At 42.7% G+C, this 15,300-nt stretch overlaps 2 protein-coding genes across 28 annotated transcripts in view; one reads left to right on the forward strand and one right to left on the reverse strand.

Moving 5' to 3' along the window:
- LOC103694135 (uncharacterized) overlaps positions 1-10,858 on the forward strand; it is a 43,231-nt gene extending 32,373 nt beyond the window's left edge. Inside the window, exons 4-5 of one of the 4 annotated variants that reach the window (XR_015641892.1) lie at positions 7,596-9,967; positions 10,253-10,858. The gene's annotated coding sequence lies outside the window, so the exon portion shown is untranslated. Of the gene's footprint in view, positions 1-347; positions 1,666-7,595; positions 9,968-10,252 lie in introns of those variants that run through there. The other 3 variants (XR_015641889.1, XR_015641890.1, XR_015641893.1) reach the window with 3 other exon arrangements.
- Mindy3 (MINDY lysine 48 deubiquitinase 3) overlaps positions 1-15,300 on the reverse strand; it is a 78,662-nt gene that overhangs the window by 13,533 nt on the left and 49,829 nt on the right. For all 24 annotated transcript variants that reach the window (XR_015640736.1, XR_015640735.1, XR_015640733.1 and 21 more), the window contains 1 exon segment: positions 6,620-6,692. Coding sequence is in view for 14 of the 24 variants with exons in the window: in XM_087590268.1 (XP_087446394.1) it covers positions 6,620-6,692 (73 nt within the window). In the remaining 10 variants the exon portion in view is untranslated.

Below are 15,300 nucleotides of genomic sequence, written 5' to 3' on the forward strand. Positions count from 1 at the left end.
GCTTTAATCCTAGTACTTCGGAGACAGATATGCAGGCCTCTGAGTTCAAGGTCAATCTACAAAGCAAGTTCTAGGACAGCCTAGCTTACGAAGGGAAAGTTAGAAAACAGAAAGCTAAGGATAATATACAATATAAAAAGGGGGGCCATGTTCCAGCCCCAGCAAGCAGCAGAACTTGGCGGCTTCAGCCATGTGACTCTGGCTGTAGAGTCAAGAATAGAAGAGATTACTGGGAAAATTGATGCTCGTTAGCTGGAGCTAAGAAATCAGTGGTGATTAAGAGACTAGCATTACTCAGGTGAAATCTGGGAAGTGTTTTCTGAGAGCACAAAGAAGCTATGTTTCAGGTCAAGGTTATACCTCCTGCTGCAACTGGACTTGGCAATGTGTAAGAATCATTCAAGTGGTACCAGTTTTGAAAGCATGGAGGGATGGTAGAGAGCAGCTGAGACTTGGCACTGTGAGAGGCCTTGCCTTTGGTGAAGGAAGGTGAGCCTCAGTTGCAGTTGATTGATCAGGACTGAAGGGGCCATGCAAAGAAGTTGAAGTTTGACACCATGAAGAGAGACCATGAGAGGCTATTGGTGAAGCCTAGTTATAACTGAAGAGCCCAGTGTATTGGAGATTCCAGTACCATGGGATGATCACCAGAACAGCAGCAGCAGAGAGAGTAAGTCAACCAGAGCCTAGAGTGCTACAGAGGGCAGAGCTGGAGAAGTGACGCCAGTCCTTTGGAGGAGCCCAGATGATCATGTGTGGATCCCAGACATTGGAACAAGAGGCTGTGAAGTTGAAGTTCACTTGGAGACCCCAAGATGTTTGAGATACCAGAGCTGTGGGATACCTGCTGAGGAAAGCTGCTAACAGGGAGTGGATCTAGCCCAGGAAATAGAAGTTTGTTGTAGTCAACAAAGATGAAAAAGGAGTGGAGATCTGAAGACGGCTTTGCAGTCAGACATGGAGACGCAGACTCTGGAGTGTGCCCGGCTGGTCTACTGAAGACTGCTTTGCAGTCAGACATGGAGACGCAGACTCTGGAGTGTGCCCGGCTGGTCTACTGAAGGCTGCTTTGCAGTCAGACATGGAGATGCAGACTCTGGAGTGTGCCCGGCTGGTCTACTGTCTTACTTTGGGGACTACAGTTAAGTGATTGGATGAATTTCAGAAGAGACTTTGAACTTTGGACTTTTAACATTGCTGAGACTGCTATAGACTATGGGGACTTTTGAAGTTGGACAATATGTATTTTGCATTATGCTGTGTTTAGGTATGGTCCCAATAGACTCGTGTTCGAAAAAGTCTATGGGGGCCAGGGAGTGGAATGTGGTGGTTTGAATGTTTGTCCCAAGGAGTGGCACTATTAGGTGTGGCTTTGTTGGAGTAGGTGTGTCACTGTGGGTGTGAGCTTTAAGACCCTCATCCTAACTGCCTGGAAGTCAGTCTTCTCCTAGCAGCCTTCAGATGAAGATGTAGAACTCTCAGCTCTGCCTGCACCATGCCTGCCTGGATGCTGCCATGATCTGACTTGATGATCATGGACTGAACCTCTGAACCAGTAAGCCAGCCCCAATTAAATAGTGTCCTTTTAAGTTTCTTGGCTAATGGTGTCTATTCACAGCAGTAAAGCCTTAACCAAGACACTCAGCATAATAAAAGTTATATATGTGAAACCTATGGCTAACTTTATCCTAAGATAACAAAAACTGGCAGCAATCCCACTGAAACCAGAAATGAGACAGGGCTGTCCACTATCCCCATTCCTTTTCAATATTGTACTTGAAGCACAATCTGAAGCAGTAAGGCAAGAGAGAAATTAAAGGAGTTTAAGCAGGAAAAGAAGTTAAACTATCCCTATTTGATGATGACATATTATATATAAGAGCTTCCAAACTGATCTCGGCAAGACAACTGTATGTAAGGCTCAGGGAACATCATGCAAGAGGGGACAGAAAAACTGTACAAGCCAGAGGACCAAAAGTCTGCTGTGAATGTTCACCTCCTAGAAATGTCAGGAAACTATACCCATGAAGTCCCAACAGCATGTCTACCTAAAGAAGCCCTGAATACAGGTAACAATGGGCATGCCAACACAAGTAACGATGGGCATGCCAACACAGGTAACGATGGGCATGCAAACATGGAAGGAAAGTGTGCTGAGAAGGGGAACATGGCCTTCTTTGGGGAAGAGCCCTTCAGTTCAGTACCCACAAATGGTCATTGCTGAGGTCACACACATACAAACAACTAATGGTACAGACTAGTCAGGCTGTATTTATAATTAGGGAATACATACACACACTGATATGTAACAATTGAAAAAAGAGGACAAGAATTTGAGAGAGCAAGAGAATGGCACATGGGAGACCTGGAGGGATGACAGGGAAATGATATTATTCATTTATGTTTTAAAAATTATGAAGAAGTTGAGTGTGGACAATAAAAATATACACAAAATAGCACAGAAAGTGACCCAAACTCTGCAGATGCCAAAATTAAAATGACACAAGCAAAGTCTTGGGAGGGCAGTCAGAAATGACAGAGGTTCTGAAGAGTCACAAGCTATTCCCGTGCACAATGCACAGTACTCATTCCGAGAGGCTGCCTCTATCTATGTTCCATTAGCAGTGAGCGAACAGCATGTCTTTTTCTTTTTCAAGGGTTAGATAATTTTCTACAGAATCTTGTCTAAGATTTCTACTCCTGTAACAAGGCACACACAGAACACAGGGAGCCTCATCTCACAGTCGTAGGCGGGTCAGGATGATACAAAGGCCTCTCCTATTTGTTATCGTTTTAAACACTATCTAAGACAGACTGACCTTGTTTCAAAGGCCCCAGATCACTTGTAATAATTAAAATCACACAGACTTAAACGTGAAGGGTTAGCCCAACCACAACTTGTCCAGTTACAAATAACTGGAGGTCTAAATAATAAAATAACGTGTTTGAAAGCATTTTCAAAGACCTTCAAGCCCATAAGCTTGCTTTGATGAATTGGAAAGATAGAGAAAACAAATTATGTTGTTTAGTTAGGTCACAGCTAACTAGAGCCTAGAGCCTCTAACTGTGAAACAGATTTTATTTGGCCACCAGCAGACAGGAGCAACCGTCTGGAAGTCTCCCTGCTTGCTGGCCGTCATGGATCTCTACCTAACGTTCAGCATCTTAGGAAGCATAGCAAAAATGTCTCTTCCTGTGTCGTTGTCTGCACACTCGTGCCAGGCTAGCTTCATTCTTTAAACTTTATTGCTACTCTAGAAAAATTCCCATTATAGCAATTACCTGAGAGCAAAGCCCAGATTCAAATACTTTTCTCCATGAAATGATCACCAGATAAAATTGTGGACTTGCTTAAAAGTTTCCCTAAGTGGGTTCAGCTCAAGGGGAGGCCTTGGGGCCTGACACCATTACTGACGCTGTGGGGCATTCACAAAAGGGACTATCATGACTGCTCTAGAAAAGACCAACAAGCAGCTGGAAGGGTCAGATGCAGATGTGTGCACCCAACCAGGGAGCAGAAGCTGCTGACCGCTCTGGCTGAATTAGGGAAAGGCTGGAAGAAGCTGAGGAGGAGGGCGATGCTATAGGAAGACCAGCGGTCTCAATTAACCTGGACCCCTGATATCGCTTAGACACTGATTCACAAATCAGGCCAGACTATTGTGAATGTCCCATAGCTTCAGTAATGGCGTCAGGTCTTGGGGCCTCCCCTTGAGCTGATCCCACTTTGGAAAACGTTTAAGCGACTCCACAGTTCTATCTGGTGACCACACCAGCTGACATGAGGCCTCCAATCATACACAGCAGATGACTCCCAGGTCGGGTTCAGAGAAGACGCATCTAACCCCACTGAGGTCTGGTGGGGTGGGTATGGTGGGATGGTGGGGATAGCCTTGTGGAGACGGGGCGGGGGGATGGGGTGGGGGAGAGGAGGTATGGGATGTGGAACCCTGGGGGACGGTGGACCAGGAGGGGAATAAAATCTGGAGCATAAAAATAAATAAATAAATAAATAAATAAATAAATAGATAAATGAATGAATGAATGAATGAATGCATAAGGGTTCGCTGCCTGGTAAATTGTTCTGATTATGTTCTGAGCAGCTGTTTATTATTGTCATTTTTTAGTTTGTGATTTAATCATGAAACCCTGCCAAGTAATTAAAGTGGCATAATAAGGCATTGCTAAGATTAAAATTTTGATAATATTCCAAATGAGAAATTAGCAATTTAAAAATACACCTTTGATCATATAACTTTGTTTGACATCAAAATAAGTAGCAGGTTTCTAGAATCTTGAAGAATCTAAAATACAATTGCTCAAGCAAATGGCGAGTCAATACCAGATTATTAGCAGCAGTCTAATGCCAACTCGTTCAGAGCAGCTTGAGCGTCTCTAAGACTTCAGCTGTAAAACAGACATAGGTAATTGAGGGGTCAAGACTGGTTGGTCTAGAACATCTGGAAGCTACTCTTGGTTGTTATACACACAAACCTTTGACACATACAAAGTTAGAAGGTGATAGTATCCATCTCCTAGATTCAGGATGAAGGTTTCCTGTGTGCCACTGTAGGTGTATACCTGTATTCATAAGGGTGTGTGTGCACTCACGTGTATGTAGGTGAGAGGTGGATGTTGGGTGCTTTGCTCACTCCCTTTCCACCCTATTACTGAGGCAGGTCTCTCACTGAACCCAGAGCTCGATGACTTAGCTTGGCCAGCTGGCCAGAGATTCTCCTGCTCCTGTGTCCTCAGCAATGAGATCACAGGCACATACCAACATGGCTACCTTTATACCAACATGGCTACCTTTATACCAACATGGCTACCTTTATACCAATGTGGGTTCTGGGAAGCTAAATTTAATTCGTTATGCCAGCATAGCAAATGCTTCCCTAACTGACACATATTACCAGCCATATGCACATGGTTGTAATATTACACAACCATTAACTGACTAATGTCATTAATAGCAATATTAATTACTATTAATAATAAACTAGTCTATTAAATTAATATTACAATTAGTATTACTATTGAATAATAAATATTATATTACATTTAATATTAAATTAAAAGTTTAATATTAAATTGAAGCATACCATGGCTTTAATATATTCATGGAGGTAAAATGTTTCCAAGTTGTGTTGTAATGTTCCACAAAAACACCAGCCACTGTTAGGGGCTGGAGAGACAGCTCAGTAGTTAAGAATACTTACTGCTTTTGCAGAAAATATTGGGATTCAACCAGTTTTAATTCCAGCTTCAGGGTATCTGACACCTCCCTGGCCTCAGAGAGGCCATACACAGAAGTGCACACACATGGCATTACCCAGCCCCCATGCTTGGCACACACACATACACATATACAAAATAAAGCAAGTCTCAAAAACCCCAAGCCGGTGTAAGATGTGTCCTGGAAAAAGTGCTACTGGTGGTGGCTGGCCTGCCAGTACAAGTCCATTCACTTATTGTCATGGTGAGGGATGTAATATAACTCATATCAAGCAATATAATTCATGTTTCTAGAGGGAAAAGGCATTAAGGAAAATTTTATTTTCATCTCCAAATTTGTATGTGTATTAATAAAGCAAGGCTATATAAAACAAAATATGAAATAAAAAGTAAGCAAGCAAAATGAGCTCTTCTCCCTGGACTAACACGGCTTCCTGCAGTGATTTACCTAAGCAGGGTCACCTCTCGCCAGTGCTCCTGGCTAAGCGAGTGTATGGCCGAGTACGGCCATGGAATTTCAGTTCCTGTCTTCTCTGTCACTCATCAACAAGGCATGAGGAAGGGCAGGTGTCCAGAGTAAAGAGCTTAATGCTGAAGACACAACTCCAAAGGCCCCCCTGACCTCACAGCTTGGTTTCTATGTGGTGATTTATGTGGGAATAAGTAGTCTTTAGGGGAGGCAGAGGCAGGGTTAAGGCATAATGTCTGACTCAGTACAGAAACGAAGGCCACAACTCCTCCGTGACATATAAATGACATACATGTGCAATATCCTAAACTCATGTCAGTAGAATAAGTGTGGGATCAGGAGGGATTAGGATGCTATTCTTCCACAGGAGGATTCTTGTTTCAGTGATTGTGTGTGTGTGTGTGTGTGTGTGTGTGTGTGTGTATGTGTGTGTGTGTCTGTCTGTCTGTCTGTAGGCCATAAGTGTCATGCCCTGGAGCTGGAGTTACAGGAGAGCCTACCTATGGGTGCTAGGAACCCTCCTTGGATCTTCTGGAAGAGCACAGCGCTCCATCCACCTGCTGAGCCATCTCTCTGGGCCCTAACTGGTCAGTCAGTGTTTATTCAGACCAGGAGCTAAGGAAGACTGTAAGGGAAGCCGGCGTCTAGTATAAGTAGACAGTCAGGATCTAAAGAAAGACAGCCACTCAGTGTTAAAATTTGATGGGAGCCACAATCTGCAGCTTTGCTGCTTGGCCTCTTTGATTTTCATTTTCACTGCTTTTTCTAAGGTTTTTTTTTTTTTTTTTTTTTTTTTTTTTTTTTTTTTAAAGAACCGCCTATCTTCCATTGAATAATCCAACTCATCTTTTGAATAAAGCCCGAGTATCAGTATTTCAGACATAAAGATATACGATGTATTGACAGGATTTTTACCTTCTGGGTCATAGGTCTGAAAAACTCTTCTGGCTTGTTCCGAAGGCGCTTCAGGGGCAACTAAAGCCATATCCTAAAAATAGAATGAACAGTGTCAACGAGACGCGACATCGCGATATTAACAGTGAACATCCGCGTGGGAGGGAGGAATAATGGCATTCGTAATCAGAATAAAAGCAGCATAGGCGAGTGGCCAGAGACAGCGCCGACTCTCTTTGGTGCTCAATTTTACTTCTCGAGGATGGAAATGAGACTTAAGTCACAGAAAACTGAGAGGATTTCATGCCAACATTACTAAAGCAATTAATATAAAAATCAATATTCAGAGAACCCATAAGTAATGGGTTTATACTACTGTTTATGTAAAGAAATACATAGCTTCAACTATCTCCTAGTCCCAGTGAAGCAAAACTATGACAGGAAGTATAATAGAACAATGGTGCTGTTCTGACAGCAAAGACTCAACTGCAACCACACAGGACTGCAACACCAGTTACCATGGAGACAAGAGCAATGGGACACATCCATCACGTCTGCATGTCCAGTTTAGCTCCAAAGAGTCCTTACGGCAGGGTTACGCCTTCTCCCTCACAGTGAGCTTCCCCACACAGTGGGCATCACTGCTCATCAGGACTGAGCAGAGACGCACAGTGCGTCATTATACGGCCGCATCGCACACATCTAAGCCACTGTGACATCCTACTTCTGCTGACAGGAATGCAGAGTTGAGGGCCCTGTTGATGACTGGTCATATCTTCCGTCTGAGCTTTCAGTTATATTTGTGTTCAATGAGATACAGCTCATCAGAGACAGGCATCCCACCGTACCATCGCAAACCCTCAACCAGGGCTACACAGCAAGATCATCTCAAACCAAATCAAACACAGAAAACAAAACATAGCAGTTTTGAGGTATCAGTGTTTAAATTTAAAATGTTTTATGGGCAAATTTTAAAGAAATTCACTCTTCCTTTTAGCCTCGCCCGCCCTTATCTCATTGATGAAGGAAGGAACTAAACCAGTGACGGGAAGTTTACTGATCTGGGGACTGCCCTCCTCAGGACGGAGCGGCATGTTCCCTTCTGAAGACAAACCGGGAATGTGATGACACAATGTAATCACACATGGACACGCACTTTTATGGACTCTAAGAGAAGAGTGAGGGGCCTTGCTGCTGTGTATGATCAGTTGTGCATGCCGTCTTTCATGCTTTTCACCCCAGGGCCCTTTCCTGCACAGTCAGTGCTATTCTGCACATGCCCAGCACTGTCGTCTTTGGTTTACCTTTCAATGCTGTTCTGAGTTCGTGATTCAGTCCATTATTTGCTGGACAGACGAGCTCTGTCTAATCCTTTGCCTTCATAAACAACGCATCAAACAATGCGAAGGAATAGTCTTATGCAGGCTTAATTGTATTTGTAGGTGAGATCTACTGTGCATTGCTGGATCATAGGAAGGATGATTTGTAATTCTGGCAGGCACTAGAGAGTTGCAAATCCTGTTTGCTTACTTATTTCCAGCATTGTTTTATTTTTGACAGAGTCTCACATACAGTAGGTTGGCCATGAACTCATTATGAAGCTAAGAATGATCTGAACATTGGATCTTCTGGCGCCTGTCCACTGAGTGGTGGAATAATATATGTGCATCTCCCCGGGTTGTAAGATGCTGAGATAGAATCCAGGAGCTCCCCCATGCTAGGTAAGCCTTCTTCTAATGAAGGCCACCACAAGCCTCTTGAACAGTGCTGCTTAAAACTCACATCACCAATTGAGCCTTCAACGCATTTCTGGGTGAACATTAGGATTGTCTCCCAGGTCCCAAGATTCTTGGAGCAACGGTTAACACTGGAGTTAGTATCATTCCTTAGCTGTCTGTACTCCACATTTATTCTAATATAAGCATCAGCCCCTTTAACTAGTCAGGATTCTCCCTCCCTGCATCCTCTGTCCTTCAGTTCTCTTCTGTAGGAGGTCTGTGGGAACCAGTAGGTAACTAAGCGCTCCGGTGCTGGCTGGGAGCAGCTTGAGAGCAGAGATTTCCACTGTGGAAAGTAGATGCTCCTTTTCCCCGTTCGCCCGGCCAGCCAACCTTCTGTAGTATCAATTAGTGATGAGAAGATGAGTTTGATGCACTTTAAAAATTCCACATAGTTTCTAAACATTATTAATAAATAGAGGGGAAGAAAAATAAATCAGGCTTTGTTGTCTAAAACCCAAAACTCTTACTTTTCCCATTTCATGACGAAAGGCACTTCCCATGTATATGGTCCTTTAATTTCGGTCACTGATGGTTCACGGTTTTCAGAGTTGCTTTAGTTCTTCCTTGGTACTTTTTGGCAGCTATAGAAATGGAGGGTGACACGGTCTGTACGCTCACTCTGTCTGCTAGCTTCAGCAGTTTTTCCAAGCTGAAGCATTTCCTCTGTAAGATCCCACTCTTGTCAAGTGACTTTGTTTCTTCTACTCCAGGTTGGCCACCTTTTCTTTTCTTTTTTTCTTTTTTATTAACTTGAGGATTTCTTATATACATTTCGAGTGTTATTCCCTTTCCCGGTTTCCGGGCAAATATCCTCCTCCCCCCTCCCCTTTCTTATTGGTGTTCCCTTCCCCATCCTCCCCCCATTGTCGCCCTCCCCCCAACAATCTAGTTCACTGGGGGTTCAGTCTTAGCAGGACCCAGGGCTTCCCCTTCCACTGGTGCTCTTACTAGGATATTCATTGCTACCTATGAGGTCAGAGTCCAAGGTCAGTCCATGTATAGTCTTTAGGTAGTGGCTTAGTCCCTGGAAGCTCTGGTTGCTTGGCATAGTTGTTCATATGGGGTCTCGAGCCCCTTCAAGCTCTTCCAGTTCTTTCTCTGATTCCTTCAACGGGGGTCCTATTCTCAGTTCAGTGGTTTGCTGCTGGCATTCGCCTCTGTGTTTGCTGTATTCTGGCTGTGTCTCTCAGGAGCGATCTACATCCGGCTCCTGTCAGCCTGCACTTCTTTGCTTCATCCATCTTGTCTAATTGGGTGGCTGTATATGTATGGGCCACATGTGGGGCAGGCTCTGAATGGGTGTTCCTTCTGTGTCTGTTTTAATCTTTGCCTCTCTATTCCCTGCCAAGGGTATTCTTGTTCCCCTTTTAAAGAAGGGGTGAAGCATTCACATTTTGATCATCCTTCTTGAGTTTCATTTGTTCTAGGCATCTAGGGTAATTCAAGCATTTGGGCTAATAGCCACTTATCAATGAGTGCATACCATGTGTGTTTTTCTGTGATTGGGTTACCTCACTCAGGATGATATTTTCCAGTTCCAACCATTTGCCTATGAATTTCATAAAGTCATTGTTTTTGATAGCTGAGTGTTCATACTGCCCAGGATGATATGTAGATTCAATGCAATATCTACTAAAATTCTAATATCGTTTTTCATAGAAATAGAGAAAAGGATCTTAAAATTTCCACAAAAGAGCCATCAAAGGTCTTAAATGGTCAAGCACTCATGAGCACAAGAAAAATGGGTCCGAGAGGGTGATGCTGATAAAGCAGTGTGGCATGCTGACCCATAATACAGAACAGAGCCCAGAAATGCACCTGGCATGCAAAGTGAGCTTAGATAACACCATCAAGATGGCCCAGTGAGCACGAGCTTCCATTGTGTAGATGTACCACATTTTCTGTATCCATTCCTCTGTTGAAGGGCATCTGGGTTCTTTCCAGCTTCTGGCTATTATAAATAAGGCTGCGATGAACATAGTGGAGCACGTGTCTTTTTTATATGTTGGGGCATCTTTTGGGTTATATACCCAAGAGAGGTATAGCTGGATCCTCAGGCAGTTCAAAGTCCAATTTTCTGAGGAACCTCCAGACTGATTTCCAGAATGGTTTTACCAGTCTGCAATCCCACCAACAATGGAGGAGTGTTTCTCTTTCTCCACATCCTTGCCAGCATCTGCTGTCACCTGAGTTTTTGATCTTAGCCAGGCCACCTTTTCTCTAGCCTGACAAGGACATTCAACACCGTGGCAAACCTAAGGACTGAGTATAGACATTTTCGCCCTCTTCCAGAGCTCAGAGAAAAAGGTCTCAGTATTTCACTGTTGAGAATCTTATACAGGAAGGCCTTTACTGTGCTGAGGTGAATGCCTTCTATGGAAATTTTGGTAAAAGGTTTTCTCATCTAAACATACTGAATTCTCTCATACACCCCCGCCCCCATCTAATAAGATAATCAATAAAGTTTGTATCCTTCGTCCTTTTGGTGTGACGTGTCACATTTATTGATTGGTATAGTTCAGAACATCCTCACAAGCCAGTAACACAGTCCTGGATGTGGATGATCTTGGTCTGGCGTTGCTACGTATTCAAATGTATTCAAATGCTAACTATTAGCCCAAGATCTGGTTGCCTCTGACAAGCAAATCCTCACACGTACCAAATGATGTTGTATAGACCTCATTCCCCAATTTAAAGCTACTGGTTAAATAAAAGTGTCTATAGCCAATTACTGGGGAGAATAGAAGTAGGCATGGCTTATGCTACTGGGCTGGGAGTTGCATGTAGGAACCCCCTAGAAAGAGGAAGAAGAAAGGAGAAAGGAGAAAGGGGAGAAGGAGAAATAAGATGGAGGAAACAGGAGGTCTTCATTAGATGTGATAGACCAGGGATGCATGGCCCAGTGAGATGCCACCAGGACAGACTGGCGGATGGAGCTGAACTAACCCAGGCAAGACTGAAACGGCATGTACTTGGGGAGTGCAGCTGGAGATTAACAGTCTAGGGTACAGAAAGATAGATTAAGGGAGAGTCACCCAGTAATTATGATAAAACTGATTAAAAATTCCATAGGACTCTACCTTGATAATTGGGGGCTTGCTGGGTGATATTAATAGCTAATAGTTATTAAATAACATTTAAAAATTCCATTTACACTATCTGTTTTATATGGTGTTGAATTCCATGTGCTCACGTATGTATCTATGTCCATCAAGTGTACTGGCTTCCCTTCTTTCCTCCCATTTTGCCTTCTGGTGTGGAACCCATGCTCCCCTCCTCCAGCCTCCTGTGTGCTGTAATCACAGGTGTGTATCAACCTAGTCTGACTTTCCTTGTGCAGTCACTGTCAGTACAGTCTGAGTTCTGTCAGTACAGTCTGAATTCAGAGTTGAAAGTACTCCTTCCTCTGATATATCTATTAATTGATTAATTATTACTTTTTAATACAATTATATAGTTGCACCTGTCAAGGGAATTCATTTTTCTTGGTTATTTTTTGATATGTAATTATTCACTGTAGTCTCATAACCACAGAGCAGAATTATCATTGTTAAAATGTTCATACTGCCCAGGATGATATGTAGATTCAATGCAATATCTACTAAAATTCTAATATCGTTTTTCATAGAAATAGAGAAAAGGATCTTAAAATTTCCACAAAAGAGCCATCAAAGGTCTTAAATGGTCAAGCACTCATGAGCACAAGAAAAATGGGTCCGAGAGGGTGATGCTGATAAAGCAGTGTGGCATGCTGACCCATAATACAGAACAGAGCCCAGAAATGCACCTGGCATGCAAAGTGAGCTTAGATAACACCATCAAGATGGCCCAGTGAGCACGAGCTTGCTGCCAAGGCTGACAGCCTGAACCCAATCCTGTTCACCACATGGTGGGAGCAGAACTCCTGAAAGTCTTGCTCTGACTTCCTGAGTGCACACACAAAGTAATACATTATTAAAAATAGGCAGAGAAAGGTCTCTTTAACAGTGTAGGGAAGACTGGCTTTCCACATGAAAAACAGTGAAAGTGAACCCTTAGTTCACGTCAGATACAAACATCACTTCAAAATGGCTAAGAACTTCAGAACTCTAAATACTGGAAGAAAACAATAGGGAAAAACCACACGGCACTGACCAGGGCAGTGATTCCATGACCTCACCCCAAATCCCAGGACTGAAACCAACAACAGCCAAATTTAAGACTCGTATTTGCAAGCCACACATCTCATAAAGGATTATTACCTCAAATACATAAGGAGTCCACACTTAATAGTAAGATAACAATATTCCAATTTAAAAAGTGGGAAGGAACATGACTAGACATTTCTCAAGCCACACGAAAGGCCACATAATTAATTGAAAACAAACAAATGAGAAAAGCTCAGTATTGGAACTCATGGAAATGCAATTTATGGCAAAAACATGAAACTACCTTGCATTGTCAGAAAAGGCAAGTGTCAGCAAGAAAGTGAAAATGGCTGTCGCTATGGTGGTTAGGAATTAATGCAGGACGACCCAGCCATTGTGAAAAACTGGAAATTCTTTGAAAGAATGACTATAAAATCTAGGAATCCAAAACTTTGGGATCACGCTAAAGATTTGAAGTCAGGTATACTGTCCGGTTACAGGAACAAGCAAATGTCTCATAACAGAGGAACACATTTTAAAAAACGTAGCACACAATGGAATGCTATTCAGCCTTAACAAAAAGAAATATGGTCATTTCCATTACCACACACAGAACTGCAAACTCTTAATTACACTGAGCCAGGCATGGGAGGGTAAGTCTTTCTTCTCCTCCTCATGTATAAACTCTAAAACAACTGAATCCAGAAACACAGATCAGAAGTTGGTTACATAAGCTGGGGCTAGGAGGAATAGAGGGACGTGAGATCCAAGAACAAAGAATCAGACTGAAGGCAGGTATCTCCTCCCTTTCAGCTCTAGTACATTCTATGAGGAGTACTGACAGTAGGTGACTGCACACTTCAAAACTGTTTAGACAGAGAATCTTAAATATTCTCCCAAAATATCATAAGGGTTGGAGATAATGGACACTAACTTACTCGATCTATGTTATTCCATAGTGAGTTCAAGAGTTATTATATTTCTTTGCATTCCACAAACTTATACCTGTACATTTACAATACCTGTGTAAGAACATAAGAGAATCACTCCATTTAGGGGAGTGAGTGGGTTGATGACAGAAACAAAGCATTATGGTACTATTCTTTTTATGTGAAATTTGAGAAATGTACTATTGTTTGTAAAGTCGGGAAGAGACACTGAAGTTTTTACTGGTACAAAAAGGTTAGCCTAACTTTCCCAGCATTAGAAGTGACTCAAACGCAGACACACAAGAAAGAACTTAAAGGTGCCTTGTGTCTAAATTCCAAGCATCAAAAGATAAAAGCATATTCTATGCTAACCCAGCAAACAAGACATGAGTCTTCAACAGAAGAGCACATGGTTCTCTTGGTCCTGCTGGCCACCTTGTCCTGTCAGGACGCTGGGGAGAAGCAAAGTTCCTAGCACAAAGGGCCACGGCTGGGGGATCTGCATGGCAGTCAATGTATTTGTACACCAAATTTGACCAGAAATACAGACTCTTCCTTAATATGGAGGGTTTTATAATCCTAAAGCAGAATACTTCAGTGAGGGTGTCATAATTCTCAAGTTTCATATTTTACATCAAGGAAATAAACTAAAACTTTCATGAATAATTCTGTAAGTATGAGGAAGACTCTCTCCCTCAGATTTTCTACTTCTAAGACTACTATAGTAAGAGCTCTCAGACTTCACGTTTCCCAGGCTCTCAATACACACACCCATAGTTTCTCCTTCTCCTCCTCTACTCCCTCTCTCTTACTCTGGGCCATCTATTAGTTGTTAAAAAAAAAAAAAAGACGTAATCTTTGCACCTTATGTCATAGTCTAACAGATGAAAGAGAAAAACATGTTACTTAAAACATTTTAATTAACACAATTACCTTCTCATGTGAAGTTCAGAGAGACAGCACTAAGCCTCCCATCTCCCACCCACCCCTGGGTTCTGCTAAGCGAAGAGACTGTGATGGTGTCATTCTAAGTCACTCACATGATCAGAGTTACCTGCCTTTCCTTCATCTCTACTTTAACCAGTTAGGAAAGAGCTTCAGTAGGTAAAGCATCTGAAACTCAAATTCTCTTCAGGAGGAAAACATCTTCAACACAAGAGTAAAAAAGGTCAGCTACAGTTACCATCAAAATTGTTTTGTTCTAAATCGACCTCTGTGCACTCGCACGACATGATCAATGCTTTGGCCATGGCACTGATAGGGCGAGTAATCAATGCTTTGGCCATGGCACTGTTAGGGCGAGTCACCTGTGTCCAGCTCACTTACAGGTCAACAGGGATGCTGGCAAGCACACAGAGCTCCTAGACCATCCAGACTCATTCCAGTCAGCTCAACCCATGCTGTTCTGTAGCAGAGAAGCAGGAGCTAAGATATAAAGGGAATACCCAACATGCCACAGTCAGGAACGGGAGTATCTGTGTTTTACGCAGCACTCTGTACTAGCAGTGTAATTACCAGACTGCATTACGTCTTTTTAAAATGCTGTAACTTTACCTCTTCTTAATGTGCACTGAATGAAACAGAAGGCCTGCGCTGGCTGGGAACCAGTAGGGTAACTGAGGAGCTCTTTACAATGTACTCATCACAGCTTTCTTCAAAATCCAGAAGAATCTGTGGTTGTAATCAAAGAAGCTCCAGCAGGTTACCCAGTGTAACAAGTACAGCTAGAGAAATGCTATTTTAGCTTGCAGACATTTTCTATTGCCATTTAGAGTCCCTCCCAAAGCCATAGAATACAAATATAACTGACCTTTTGGTTTTCAGTAAAGTCTAAAGCCACTTCATAATCTACTTCATCCTGACTT

This window comes from Rattus norvegicus, chromosome 17 (assembly GCF_021556685.1).
Source record: "Rattus norvegicus strain SHRSP/BbbUtx chromosome 17, alternate assembly SHRSP_T2T, whole genome shotgun sequence".
NCBI classification, from domain to species: Eukaryota; Metazoa; Chordata; class Mammalia; order Rodentia; family Muridae; genus Rattus; species Rattus norvegicus.